The sequence below is a fragment of the Plectrocnemia conspersa genome, unplaced genomic scaffold, assembly GCF_051122295.1.
Source record: "Plectrocnemia conspersa isolate PC_06_02 unplaced genomic scaffold, ASM5112229v1 ptg000003l, whole genome shotgun sequence".
NCBI lineage: Eukaryota > Metazoa > Arthropoda > Insecta > Trichoptera > Polycentropodidae > Plectrocnemia > Plectrocnemia conspersa.
In genome coordinates, this window is record NW_028277167.1 from 25,897,649 (window position 1) to 25,914,051 (window position 16,403).

Consider the following 16,403-nt stretch of genomic DNA (forward strand, 5'->3'; position numbering starts at 1 on the left):
CCAATGTTACGTCCGCTTACACTGCGCTTAACGAGAATTTGATTTGCTCCTCGCCTACTTTTTAATATTTGTATTCAAAGGCCGAGTTTCACGCACGTCGAAATGTTTTATTTTTTCGTTCCTGCGTCAACAAATTATGGAAATGCTACCAAACGGGGGCGAGAGCGAAATCAGGACGGAGGGTGTAAAAAAATGAAAAATCCACCAGAAATTTTCCTACGCCAAACGTTTGATGTGTACCGAAACACGTTTTTTACGTGTTTACCCATTTGCGGATATAAAGGTGATATGAAAATGCTATAACCGATTTGCGACTTTTTCCGCCGCGTCGGACTTTTGCCCGCTTTTTGTTTGATTGCTTGCCATATTTGGTTTTTGAATTTGTATGTGTGTGTGTATTTTTCGTTTATTTACTTTTTGTGTAAAACGGAATATTACTTTATGTGATTATTACTCAAATAAAAATACAAGCTGAAACCATCGGTTCAAAGATACCTAAATGAAATCAAAGGTAAATATTAAAATTTTTGAAGTTGTTTGTGATCATATACAATATTCTACCGCCAAGAAATTTCAGATAACCCGCGAGAAAAATATTTTTAAAAAAGTCTAAAAAGCTAAAAAATTAAAGATGCATTTCTAAATTTATATGTTTTTTTTTTTAATTTTTGGCCAGCATAATATGTGCTTTAAAAGTAATATTTAAAGCACAAAAAAAATTTTAATGTTACAACCGGCAATAAAAAAAGTATAATTATTCAAGCACAGTAACACTAAAACCAATTCTACAATAAGTGTTTCTCGATTTTATTACTAATTTTATTTTAATAAATAATCATGACCACACATAATCGTTGTGACGAAATTAGTTGCAAAAGAATGGCCTAAAGGGTTAAATAAATAATAATTTTGTGACCCTTGAATTGAATTAAAACAGTTATGCGTATCAAAGACGTATTCATTATTAGTTCTAAAGCAATTTTACTAATACCGTTGGACCTTACTTTAACAAAAAAAAATTAAAATGCTCTAAATATCTCTGTCAAACAGATACCGTATCCCAAAATTGCACATTTTATTAAATAGTAGTTAACAAATATGCTGATTTTCAATTTACCGTTAATATATTACATAAGCCAAATAAGATTTGTATTAAACGAAAACAGTCTGATTCTACCCTAAATTATCAGCATTCAAAGAAACAAGTACTTAAAAGAACGTCTTCTTCATAGAAATAATATATATGCCAGAATACTTCAGTACCTGACAACTTCCTATATAATTTTTAGCAAAATAAGAGACAATATTTGAAACTTGGAACTGCAACATAATAATACTATAGTGAGAGGGGGGGGGATTCAAACAGCTGCGCCATTACCTCTAACAGCATTTAAACGACCATTTTAAATATTACCAAAATAAGTTATTTTTTTTATTAAATAAGTTATTATTTTTTTGGCAAAATGCATAGCTATAGAAGATTGGGTAATAATTGGACGCACCTTAGCACGACCGAAAAACTATCCTTTAGTGCGTAAAGGATGCGCGAAAACTGCTTTTATCACCTTACAGATCAAGACTTAAACATATTTTATTTGGAACATTAAGCGATGCAATTGGCTCACTTACATCCGCATCTGTGAAACCACAGAGGCGCAATTAATTAAGAATATAAAATATGTGACTTTTTATCGTATTAGTAAATTATCAGATGATGAAAACCAGAGAATCAGCGATGATTCGAAACGAAAGAGTTGAGACAGAGGTTTGACTTAACACAAAATAAATCAGCGGATCATTAAGAGGACATCACAATGATCATCCCAGCTTCGTCACTAGCGTTTAGTCTACGGAATACAACTCGACACTATTATACGTAATTAAATTAACTTGGACCAGATTTTTTGGTGGCTATTTTGGCTTCAGATTCACATCTCTTTGGCCTCAAAACCCGAAACTATCATTTCACTTCCAACTTAAAACAACAAAAGTTCAGCTGAACTTTTACTATGCGTAGTTACGGCAAATCGACTGAAAAACGATCTTAAATACGAGTTGGAGACTTTGGTGAGAACAGATAGTATCAAATGTTAGAATAGTTTATGTTAAAATTTTTTTAAAAATAAATGCAATATTTTAATTTTGCAATAAATAAAATTGATAAAAATATTTTTCTTTATTTATTAACAAATAATATATTATAAAATTGCAATATTATAAAAATAATAATTACATTAAAACTTGTTTTGCAATTACTGCTATATAAGCTCTTTTTTATAAAATCATAATAGTTTATTAGTAGGAAGCAAAGTGAATCGATCTTTGATAGTATCTCTAGATCACTCAAAGGTGATGGCTAGACTGGACCAAAATCTGACAACTGAAATGAAAAGGTTGCTTCGTTGCTTAAGTTTAGACTTTGTTGCTATTAACCTAGTGTCTGGGATCGTATTAAATCATTTATGCCAAATAAGATTGTGAGCTCAAGGCGTAGCCCAAATTTAGAAATAAAAACGAAAGAAACTGCTATAAAGTAGCGTTTCGATAAGCATATTATCCATCTGTCGTATGCTCTATTTTTAAGGACTAATTGTAGATATGCTTGACAGTATTTCTTGGCAGAAATCTATGTTCTTTCTATTCAAGTGTTTTTTACATATAGGATAAAATTATCACATTCGCTTTAAAGCTTATAATTTGAAACGGCGATAAACGGGCAGAATTCTTTTGATATTGACAAACAAATAAATTCTCTCTTCGTTGGCAAAAAATATAATTAAATAGCGTTTAATTTGCATTAAAACAATATCAGCGGTAATTACTTAAGTCAATAATTTTTAAGGCTTGTTTCAAACGCTTTTAGTTTATGATGCAGGTAGATAAAAAATATGCACTTAGATTTGATGACTTTTTAAATAACTGCATGATTATTTATTATAAATATGTATATTGAAAAAAAAAATGGTATGACTTGTCGCCACTGTTTAACGTATAAAAAGGAATAGGCTTAACTTTTTAATATTTTTAATAAAATTTTGTCTTGAATTATATGCATATTTAACATTAAAAAAATATTTAAATACAAAAAACTTTATTATAAAAACAAATTTGTTGTTTTTATTATGAATTTAAAAATACGTTATTTGTTAAAAAATATTGATATACAATAGAAAGAAAGTATGTAAATAAAGGTTTATAGTGTTTATTGTGCGTGTGCATTATACCTTGTACATACATATAGTCTCTATTTGTATTATTTGCATTCATTAATGGGTATAGGATTTTATATATTTTTGTATTATTTTCCAAATATATAAAAAATACTCCAAAGCTCCATTATGTATATATGTTTGTTTATATACTGATAGAGTGCTTTACATCGAAGTAATTTGTTTGCTATAAGCCGAATACAACATTACCAAGATATGATTTATTTCACTAATACACCACCGCAAAGTTTATCCAAGGCATAATAATTCTGAGTATGAATAACCAAAATCGTATTATGGCGATTGCGAGCCAAACAAGATTTAGAACTTGAGGCATCGGCATTACATATTAAACAGATTACTGTATTAAGACTGCGATCGACGAAAACTTTTCAAAACACACATACATACACACATACACACACACATCTAATTTTGTGTAACAACCTAAAGGAACCCCGAGCGTAACGCAATTATCGAGTTTACACAAGGACTCCGGAGACGCCTCTCGTTCCGGATGCTGTGGATGTGTGTATACCCCAAAAATCTATGGTTAGGTATCAGATAATTTATTTGGGATAACACATATAGAAGGAAATTGATTAGAACAATACTCGAGGTTAATGTGCCGTGGGCTGATGGGCTAACGACATAGCGAGTGACAAAATCTCTTGGCGAAACTTTCGCATCGTTATACTCGTCAACGTGAGATTATTATGTATTGGAATTTTAGGTGTATGTGTAAGTAGGTATGTATATCATATTTACGGATCATTGGGCAGCTCAGTTTGAGAGGTTCGATGTTGAATTTAAGGTTGTTAGAACCAGCTAGGGTCCGGGTCGAGAGAATTTTATGGATAATAAATTTTACAAGCTATCGTTTTTTATTAAAATATGTATTTTATGGAAAAAACAGTAGTTTAATATTATTGAGGATGTTCCAGTTTATTTTTTTTCGACTTTGTATTTTAAAAATCTGAATAATTATTATATTGCTAATTAACATAAAAAAAACATACAGATCCATATAGTTGTAAGAAATGTGCGTTGTTCTCAATTATTAAATTTAGGAATAGATATCTCTGACAATAAAGTTAATAGTTCGTGGTATTTTTATTTTAAAAGTACATTTTAAATACAGTTTTATAAAAACATTGGCAAATGATTATAGATATAATAAAAAAGACTGGTCATTAAGCAACTAAGATTAAAGGACATTGGACCACTTCTTGAAAGCAAAATAACTTTATTTTTAACAAGATTGTAAATAATATACTTAAAGATATTCTGATTTATGAGTAAATAAAACATATTTAGAATTAAGATAATAACTTTAATTTATTTAAATATATTTTCTCTTAGTAGAAAATTAAGTTAATCTATGATGAATTTATATTACTTAAAAATAATAAAATAAAAATAAACTTAAGAAATTGTAATGAATTTTAGGAAAACAGTATTTATAAATATATATTTCAAATTATCTTATTCAAGTTATTGTTTTAAAGTTGCACAAACTTTGTAATAAGAACGACAGTTGTCAATAAAATATAAATTTTAAGATAATTAAAAAAGCATTGATGTTACATAAATAAAAAGTTTTTCCATAATTTTATAAATGGATTGATATATACGTATATATTAAAAAAAATATTGAAGCGGTTACTGTGCTTATTGTAATTTTGGATAAAAAAAAACTATAAGCTTACGTAATTTATTACGACAAATCACTTACTAATGTTAGGAGTATATTTTAAGTTGGCAGTCATAGTTTGTTTACAATATGTTTTCCATTGCTTCATATTATTTATAAAATCTGATATTATGATTGATAAATATTATGTTTATCTTTAAATTTTTTTGGTATCATATAGTTATAGTCGATAGTAAATTTATTTAGCGCAATAGTACCCAACTAAAATGTAATAATTTAACTTATTAATTACCATTTCATTAACTTTTATTAATCAACCTTAATTAAATATTTAATTACACACTTATTTAGCGTGGTTTTGCGTTGTTTGGCGTGGTTTTGGAATTTACCAAAGTTTTCCTGCGTTGAAAAACACTCAGGTATTTATTGAAGGGTTTTCAATTATTTTTTGGTCATATTGAGGGACAAAAGTGTAAATATTTACTGAATAATTTTATTATATAAAATAACACATAAAAATATTTGTCTTTGCATTAATCGGTTGTCAAGAAGTTTGCGTAGGAGTAATTCTGTTTGATTTAAATGTACGTTAACGTTTAATTGACTTATTATCGTACAACGTAAATATGATTAAAAGTTCTGCGTAAACGTATAAATTTGTTACGGCTTTCGAAAATTGCGTTTCGCTGAGGGGTGGGAAAAAATATGTATACGCAATAATGTATACATTATATTATCGATGTAAAAATTCATTTTAATATCTAATAAAAAAATTCTATTTCGTGTTTGGCCTTTTTACGACAGCTGTAAGGAAATTTAACGATAAAATTTTTATTGACACACAAGGGGGCTGGGGGCTAAAAGTTGAATGTCGCCGAAGCGCAAAGATAAAAACGAATTTTTAAGAAGAAAATTAGTATACACAAACGCATGCACGCATTACAGGGTGTATTTTTTTTGGGGGGGCGGTAAAATTACTTTTTCTTTTTACGCAATACAGAGACGTACTAAAATTATTTAAAAAAATAATATTTAGCTGATTGCAATAAATAAATCTTATATAATATCGCATATTAATTGCAATTATTTATTTTTGCATACCTTTGAGACATCCGAAAGAACAATATTTTTAATAGAATGTCTACTCAGAGCAAAGTCGCAGGTAAGTGCGCCACTGGTCTAAGTGACGCAGAGCTTTAAAGCTGTCCTCTTCGCCGTGTTTGGTGTAAACTTTTACGCCAAAGGCAAAGTTTTTATGGATCGTCGGAGAGATCACGTCAAATGAGGGGGTGCAAGTAATTGACAGTTACGACAAATGTGATTTATCACCCCCGTGCCGGCCCTGGATTTTTATTCGCGAAAGGTGTTGGCCGTAAAAGACTTTGTTCGTAAATATGAAATCATCGTATCGGGCGCCTAGGTGTGGTGTGTGCGGAAAACTCGATGAATTCGTGAGAGCTTTTATGACTTACGTGAACGTATACGGAAACGAGATACGTGTACCTGTGACGTGTATATAAAGGTGAGTATGTGGCACAGGTGAAGTGATTTATTGGGTTTAAGTTTGCTTATGGCCAATGGAACCGTGCGATACTAATCTTGTAATATGAACACTAGATTCATACAAGGCAAAGTCAAATATAGAAAAATTTTGCCACTGTAATGATTCATTAAATTGACAAATAATTATCGACTCGACTTGCAATAAATGCGTACAGTTATATGGCAGGTATATGGCTCGTGATTTATTTTAGATGCGAATATCGACCGAGTATGAATATTATATAATATATTTATGTTAAATAAACTATTAATGTTGTATATTTAAAACTATAAGAAAATTCAAATATTATTAAACCCACACATATGATATGTTTGTATATCAAAAATTTCCATATCTATAGTCAGAAGTGAGCCAAGACCTTGAGTTAATTTAGTATTTTAATTAATTCTTGTGTTTAGTATACATATACATATGTATCTATTATTCGTAATGGATCTTCTCCAGCAGATGGTCGAGCTTTTTTACTTGAATTTTACAACTTCGGTGAAAGATACATATTTGCAGATAAGCAAATAGCAAATAAAAATATCGTAAGACTTTGTTTGAAAACATTTTTCTAATTATATGCGATAAATAAAATATAATATTTAATTTTCACAGCATCGCCGTTGGTTTTTGGGTTCCTTCGGTTTAAGAAATTTTTGGAATTTTTAATTGGTATATTTTCTATTCGTTACTCCACGAAGATGCCACGAAACCTAAAATCTGATCATCCCAGAAGGCGAGCACACCTGAGAATATAGATTTTTACGTGTATAAGGTGTCTATGATAAAACAAATCTATTTTATATACTTAATTTACCCATTTTAAACCTTTTCATTGTTCATATAAAATACCACGATTGAATTACAACTATCTATAAGGATTAATCTTCTTAGTAGATAACAATTTAATCTATAACAGTTTTTAAATGTGCGTGCCGCCGAAATGTTTTTGGAGTTTAGCAAATATGTATAATAAGGAGAAAATAATATGCTATCGATAACCAGGTAAATAGGTCATACCAAGGAACCGGACAAAATATTAGAATATTAGACAGATTACTATTTTTTTCTTACTGTTCTATATGTATAAATACTACCCTTTTTGGAATGGACAAAGCACGAAGTTCACAAAATAATAGTTTTATCGTAATCGCGAAAAAATTAGGTCTCTAGTAATAACACATTAAAACTAAATATCAGACTAATAAAAAAAGTATTTAAAAAAAAATTGTAAAGGGCTACAATTAGGTATTAAAAAAACATATGTAACTCCCTTTTTTAAAAATTATACAATATGATTAAAATGAATTCGGCAAAATTATTGTTTTAACTCTTTGCAATCACATTTATTTTCAGATGATTTAATCTATCTTACACTTTGCGCTTAAAATTTATATTGCGCTTGTTTTCGCCATTCACGACAAAGTGTAGTAGTCTAAAATAAATGAAAAAAAAATATGGCGGCCTTATAACTGTTCGCATTCATTGCAAGTCGAGTCGATACTTATTGGTCAATTTAATGAAACATTATAGAAGAAATTTAATGATAAATTTAAAATCAGCGTTTTATTTTAGTACAAAATATATGCATATCGTATGACGGGGATAGGGAATATATCAATTAATTTTAATTAGCAGTGTAATTTAGTGTCTGTGTTAGAATTAAGCAGTGTATAATTTAAATTTGTGTTTATAATAGTGTTTATAGCTATACGTGAGGTCGTTGCTCCATAACCTTGAGAAATGAAAAGCACGCGAATTGTGTTTACACTTGCGTTTTTGCCGGCGTCCTAACCGACGCCGATGCACCCCCACTACTCGTCACGCCGGACAAGGTAATGTCTTTGTAATTTTCTGTGTCTTTCGAATATAGAGTAAAGAACGTATTATTATATCATATTCTTTACTCCCCTTTGTTAACCCTTTGTGCTCGTAAGTCGACAATGTATCGACATCCGAGTGCATTTATTGGCTTTGTGTTTGAGCTAATTTTGACAATTTAAATTCAAAATCAGCGTTTCATTTTAGTACAAAATATATGCATATCGTATGACGGGGATAGGGAGCCATACTTTTGTATGTACATAATAATTAATAAATAATAATGTTTGCATTGGCTAATCATTTTAATCGTCAATACGCTCTGGCACATTAAATACTAATTTTACACCCTTTTCTGACAATTTACTTATATTTTGTATAGCTAATTAAATAATATTTTTCATATAAATAAACTTGAAATCATCGACATAATACTTTAAGCAGGTCAACAACAACAACCAAGGTGACCTTTGTGTCACTCTCGCATTAAAATAAATCGAACGAGAGATAGATATTTTAAAAATAAACAAACAACTTGCATTAAAATAATTCGAATTAGAGATAAATATTTTAAAACTAGACAAATGCAATTTGAGGTGATTGACATTTGTTATTTTTAATGAAGCATAACCTTGAATTGTCTGGATGCGTCTAGAAATATTAAAAAAAAAGACCAGTAGTTATGCGACCTCGGTCGTAAACGGTCGAATAAATTGTTTTGTTACATTTTTCTCGAATAAGTGTTCTCGTTCATATTTTTTTATAATAATATCCGTTTCGATGTTTTTAATTATAAAGTGATAGTGTAATTTAGTGTATGTGTTAAAATTAAGCAGTGTATAATTCAAATTAGTGTAGTGTTTAGATATATTGTGCGTATAACAGAGTGTTTATACGCACAATATATTGTTACTATGCGCGGCACCGTTGCACCAGTGCAACCGACGTGACGCGTCCTTTCCCCCGCCGGCCTCGCGGGGGTAGAGACGCCGATTCACGCCGGAAGCGAGATATTTACAATTCTAGGCATCATGCAGTTGACAAGGTAATGTCTTTCTAATTTTATGTGTAATCCTTTGTGCTAGCAAATCGACATCGTATTCCAAACATTGTACTTAAAACTTGAAATGCACTTATTGGCTTTGCGTTGGAGCTAATTTTGCCAATTTCAATTTATTATTGGTAAAAAAAGCTGTGGTAAACACATTTTAGTAATATTCAATTTTTAACTTATGCAAATAGCTCAATAATCTTAAATTTACAAGTGTAAGTTTATTTTAAAATTTTTCATCGGAACATGGCCGGAGCGGGCGGTTTTAAGACCTTTATAACGCGACACTTGTCAATTATTGCTTTTAAATGGATTTTTTCGTTCAAAGGGTATCTATATTATTATGATATGGGGTGAAACGGGATTATATGCTCTAATTGTGCATAATTCTTACTTAATATTGTGTGTCTGCTATGAAATAAAAACGATTTTAGTAAAAAAATCGTTTTTATTTCATAGGAAAAAAAGAGCGAGATGCAAGCAGAGCTCGCTATCTCGCTCGCACTATTAGAATCAGCGATTGACAACTATCGACATTTTTAGCGGCAGCTCAAATAATAATATTAGTCTCTACACATTTCATGTATTTTCGAGCTAGTTAACTACAGTAATAGTAGTAGGAATGATATCTAACCACTTAAAATAAGATGGATTATGCCAATATTTGATGCAAATAATGAATACGAATCTTATTATAATCTTAAATAATATGACAATAAATTAGTGTGGTGCGCCAAGTCAATATTGTTAACTTAATATAATACCTCTGCACCAAGAGATTCGTTTACTGTCCAGATACCCAGAGACCCGAAACTATAGAATAATATATCGATTTTTAAAAATACTAATCAATTTACTAAGAGAGATTGGCATAAAAGTTTATTATTACTATTTATAAGCTAATAAAAATATTGTTTCTAAAACAAGTTTATATATGGTCCTTTTTAAAAATTGTAAATCCTACAATTTTTTTATTATAATTTTCATTTTAATTTTTAATTTGATTTATTTTATACACTTTCTGGATTGATTGATGGCAAGGGCATTTAGTACATCATAGAAAATCAAATCTATCATATGTATTATATTTAATGCGATTCAACGACCTGAACGAACGTTCAACGTCAGCTTTAGACACGTCATGCTAAGACTATTTCTACCAATTTTAAATCTTGTACAAGTTTCAAGTTTTAGAATAATCATATAATGTAATCATAATTTATAATCAATTTAATTGTTTTTTAAAAACTGTTTTAATAAATTCCTAATTATTTTGGTATGTCCAAATATGGTTTTAATTGCAAATATCATAAGGAAATAACAGTATTTTCAAATTTCCAAGGTATCGGGTTTTGTAATAAGAAATTACATTTTTTGTCTTCCACTGAAATAAATACATAATCGTCAATTGGAGTTTGGTAAATCTTTTTAAGAGATTTGATCTCTTCATTAAGCAATGTTTCAAAATGTTGTAGTGCTTGTTCAGCTGTTATGTAAGTGTAATTATTTGATTGCAAAACTTTTCATTATTCGATTGTAGTGATTATTTTTAATATTTTTCTAATAAACCATGTATATTTTTTTATGTATATTTTTATCATCCAAATTATAATGCTTAGAAATAATGAAGTGATATTCAAAGCTAGTTATGGATAAAAATAATATTTTGTTAAATATTGTAAATCTTACAATATTATTTAAGTAATCTTCTCGCATTATTGCTTCTAAATTCGATTTCGATTTCCGAAATATATTTGAAATACAGAATTTTTTGAGCGTCGAGGCATATCAAAGTCAAGTGTATCTACTCCGATTTTGTGCCGCGTTGTATACACCGTCATACATGTAAGCTGTACTCGCAAAGATTTTATTTTCGTCAGTTTAGTAGTTCGATCGCAGTTAATTTATTTCTAGTTAAAATTTATATGCGAATCCGCACTAAAAAAAGATCGATACAGATCCAATATGTATGTATTTAAATTCGTTCCAAACCTTACTAGCTATCATTAGGCCGGTTTCACACGTACCGGATGGATTCGCCCGGCACCGGGCCGGCGCCGTGTAGTGGGGGTGGGCTAGTACTGACTATTTCAGACGTGCCGGACAAATCCATCCGGCGCCGGCCCGACGCTGCCCATACAACACTACCCCCACTATACGACGCTGGCCCGGTGGCGGGCAAATTCATTCGGCACGTGTGAAACCAGCCTAAGAGTTTAAAAATGGGATTGAAAGTCTTATTGTTCAATCTCACCTATGCGACCTGGCTACTGGTCAAAAGGCAAAAAATATTTTTTTGTACAATTTTGCTTAGATATATTCAGTACAAAATAAAAATTCGGCACTGTATACATATTTTATACTTATATTTTACTACCATAGTAAAAATTAAAAACAGATTTTTTTATAACAAGTAACACAGTACAAGTCTAAATAATGGCAAATATTATTTTAAGAATAAAATATATAGGTGTAGTATAATGATCTCAATTTAAAATAAAAAAAATTGTACTTAATAATATAGTTTGATGCTAAATAATAGTACTTTTAACTATTGCGTTGGAATCAGTGATCTACGTGTTATAATTTATTTATAACGTTATATTTTTAATATAAATCATAAAAGTATGAATTAAATGAATAACAATTTACATGTTAATTCCTAAGGGTCTTTAAATGTTTAAAATTAAATTTACTCTTTGTAAATTCAGTTATTTATGATGAATGAAATATATTATTGTTGGGTATTTAATTAAAACAATTTCCAGGTAATTTTTATTGTATGAATTACATTTATATGCAGTATGTACATTTTTTTGATAATTTAATAACGAATACAATACTAGTTTTATATAATAAAAACATCAAAGCTCTTTGATTATTATGTGTTTATGTTGTATGTAATTGAGCTTTATATTATATACCATACTGAATATATCAAATATCTGGTAAATTTAAAATAAAATAAGAATTGTACACTTAAAATAAATAAATGTTATATATAATATATATTCATTCTCATAAATATCTGAAGGTTTTCCTAATTCATTTCCGATGACACGTAATATCGGCCGGCACTAAAAACCCGTAGTAATTTTATGTGCATAGGGATGAATTAGCCGGGGGAAGAACGTCGCACAAGAAGGGAATAAAGCGAAGAGCCAAAACGTGTAAGGGTTCGCCCAGAAGATTAGCCATCGGCGTTGACGTCCTCCGAGACGAACTTTTCAGACCTTGGGATGGAATTATTTGCGACCCTTGCGTATACGAGGTAAATTTAGCAAGGACACTTCGATAAGTTCTGAAATATTGGAACACCCCGCAAGCGTAATTTCTTTGTTGGGATAGATTACTCTGGTGCCCTGTATGAAAAAAAAGTAATGAAAGAGTGAGGAATCCAACAGATAATGGAATTTGTTTTTCAACAAAATATTTAAGGCAAATCTCACATGTATTAATATTAGAATGAAAACATTATTAATACTATCTGGGACAATTTTAATATATGCTCTAGTTACTTTCGAGAGCTGTTAAATAGCGAAGAAGATAATGTAGATAAAAGTTCCATCAGGACGAGACGGAACTTTCGAACAAGTTTTAATGTTATTAATAAACCTTGACTATTATTAAAAATCCATAGTCGATAGATAAGTCCTACTTTAACATTTTTTTTTACTGAATTATTATTTTTAGCGATTGTATATTGATTCGAGGGGTTGTTGATAAATAAAAAAAATAATAAAATCATATTAGTTTATGTTCTGTCACTAAATATTAGGTTTTTATCAACGTTGACTTTTATTGATAATTCGCTGTCGGCAGATGAGGCCTTCTCTTTTAGATATATAGCTAGAGAACTATTTTTTAAAGGTTATATATAATACAAAGATTGTGAAGAACGTATATTTATAAAAAAAAAAGAATAATTTTTATATAAATTTATACATAAATTTGAAAATATTTTTGTATAAATTTATTAATATTTAAAATAATAAGGGATGCATGTGTCTAGATTACTAAATTAAAATTATAAATTAATTGCCTTTATTATAAATATAATTTTATATTTTTTTTAGTATGATTATATTATTATGAAATATAGATGACACCATGTTGAATCCTTTATTAAAAGCATTTTTTCATGTGATGAGTTATTAATAACTAGTTTTTGTAAAAAATATGAAAGCTGACTGCCCATTTTTGATATACGCTCATACGTTGAATACAGACCTGTTTTATTGTTCATAATATGAATAACGAACAGACATAAAAATACAATACACTTCGTAAAATATACGGACGTGTTGTGCTTAAAAAATGTATCTATCCATTTATTTTAATAAAAAAAAAATTATTATAATATTTTGTAAATACATATACCTGGATGTTATATTGTTAAAATAATACTAATATGGCAGATAAATTATATTAGTTTGTTTAAGAATAAATTTAAAACTATTAGCTAGATTGTAGACTGTGTTACTCGTTATAAAAAAATGTTTTTAATATTTATTATGGCAGTTAAACATAAGTCTATAAAATATCTATATAGTGCCGATTTTTTATTTTGAATTTAATATATCTAAGTAAAATTGTACTAAAAAATATCTTTTGCATTTTGACTAGTAGCCAGGTCACACTTTTTTTTAGAGAAATGTTACTCGCGGTTTTAATCTAAAATTCCACGATTTCAGACAGCATTTATTAAAAACCTTATATTTATGTATAATGCAAAAGCAGTCGTGCTAAACGCTTTATAAATCAATCTAAAGTAAAATCATAATTTAAAAAAATCTCAAGATAAGAACATCTACAATTAAAAAATGCTAGACTTTTATAAAATACTGTTTCCTAGACTATCTAGAAAAAGAACACACCTAATTTTGAACCATAAATAGTATTCTTGATATTTGGTACTTTAAAAAAAATTAAAAAAAAATTATTTAAACGCGCGAATAAGATTTACTATGAAATACAATTTTCCTCATTCGTACGTATCTAAGATCGTAAATTCACAAGAAAATATATTTATTTATGATTTGATACTTTATATTAAAACCTCTACGGAGGTGTCTGCAATAGAGTCAACCGGCCAAAGACGGAAGCTTAACAAATATTGGCACGTTGTGAGAAAGATAATAAGTCTTTATTACCAGCCCAAAACTCAAGGATTAAAATTATTTTGATAACATCAAACTAAGAAAAATTAAGTTTACTGTTCCCTTTATTCTAGTCAACGACTCAAGGTGTTGCTATCCTTGGCGCTTGAAAAAAAAAAGCAGTTTCTTTAATTATTTTGGAAATGTAAGAAAACCTAATGATCACAATATTTATTGAAATCTTTGTGGTTTTTAATAAAATCATGATAACTTTGAGTAATGCTTTCACTTGAACTAAAAAATAATTATTAAGGAATTGATAACATGTGTGTTTTAATCAAGAGAAAAATAGTTAAAGACTCAAACTAGATCCTTGCAGTACTCTGAACATGAATCTTTTATAGAGATGTGTCATATTATATCAATTATTAATCAAACCTGCTCGCACTTAATATATGAAAGGGTTCGCGTAAACTGTATTTACTCTTTACTTTATATAGCGCATGATTTTTTCATTAAAATAGTAATTTTTAAGAAGCGCATTAACATTTTTTAAGATATAATCATAAAAACAGCATCTCGCATTTAACATTGACACCCGACACTGACACCTGTTTGATATCTAATAAATTGTATTTGTGTAATACATATATTATATACAATACATATCCAACACGCGTTTCACTGATTAAAAAAGTGAATAGAATTCTGTCCTTTAACCTTAAATTACTTAATAAATATTTTGTATGCATTTATATTAATAAGAAAATATAAATTTATATTTGATAAATAAAAACTTACCTTGTAAGGTCCAAGGTCGGTTACTGTACAGCTAAGCACTGCTAAACGACCCACAGCTGCTGTGATATTCTGTATAGGTCCTGTAAAATCAGGATCTGATTCTTCCGGTTGGGTGGGAACCGAATTTAAAACCGGCTGAGAGGATGTCGGTTTTAATAAACCCGGTGGCGGAGATCCTTGCACGTCGACGACTAAAAAAAATAAAAAGAGCCTATGTTAGTAAAATAAAAATATTATTGAAGAAAATAATTATAATGGATTAGAGTTTTACATCCGAGTAATAATTTTCCGGTAGATGATAATATTGTAATATTTGTCTAAAAGGTCAAATTAAATTCAGCGCAAGGGATGACCCAACCCTCGTCAGGGTATCGAAGCAAAAAAAATGGCACTTCTTGTGAATGCATAATTTTGACTCGTTAATATTTTCAATCTTGAATATTCCCACGGGACTTCGAATCCGATCAAAGAAGAATAGCTTCTTTTTGCCACGTTTTTAATTCCGATTTTTAGGGTTTGATTGAAAAAATATATTTTTAAAATAAATTTCTCTTTACGCAGCATTGCAATGGTCTGAGTCTGTTGAGATCGAAATCCGGTATATTACATTAAAATTAAAGTTATAACAATAATGTTATTAAGTTTTATTAAAAAGAAACTTTAAAACATAATATTTAAATATTATTATAATTTTCTAAAGCCTTCGTATATTCTAATCGTTTGTAATTCGTAACACAGATTGGCTTTTATTAATCATTGCTTGAACAATCTTAAAAACGCACAAACATATTTTAAAACATTTTAAGCTATTCTCCAAGCATATATTTTACTTAAAATATCAATATTTAAACAATTTATATTTTTGTGTAGCTTTGGAATTTTTTATGGAAGTATTATATATATTTTTGGCTTGTTTGATAATTACATAGAAGTCCAAAAAATGTTTTATTTGAAAAGGTAATTTAATTTACGATCAACTCAAAATACCATTAAAATAAATATTTAATTTTCAGCATTATTACAGTAGAATTTGATGCATTTTATTAAATTTATTGTAATAAAAATTTTTCTTATGCTTTTTTTAGCACCTAGCGTGCGCAGAATCTAATATTTCTGTGAATAAAAGTTTTTGGACACACGCAAATAATGTGTGCTATACAATTTTAATGGCTATACTAGACCACGTAGATCGTTTTAGGCTCTCTGGATCTTTAATGGG

At 29.1% G+C, this 16,403-nt stretch overlaps 1 protein-coding gene across 1 annotated transcript in view; it reads right to left on the reverse strand.

Moving 5' to 3' along the window:
• The window catches only part of LOC148237111 (lachesin-like), a 306,235-nt gene that overhangs the window by 203,081 nt on the left and 86,751 nt on the right, over window positions 1–16,403 (reverse strand). Inside the window, exon 3 of the mRNA XM_088183322.1 lies at window positions 15,185–15,375. Within this exon, the coding sequence (XP_088039448.1) occupies window positions 15,185–15,375 (191 nt within the window). The remainder of the gene's footprint in view (window positions 1–15,184; window positions 15,376–16,403) is intronic.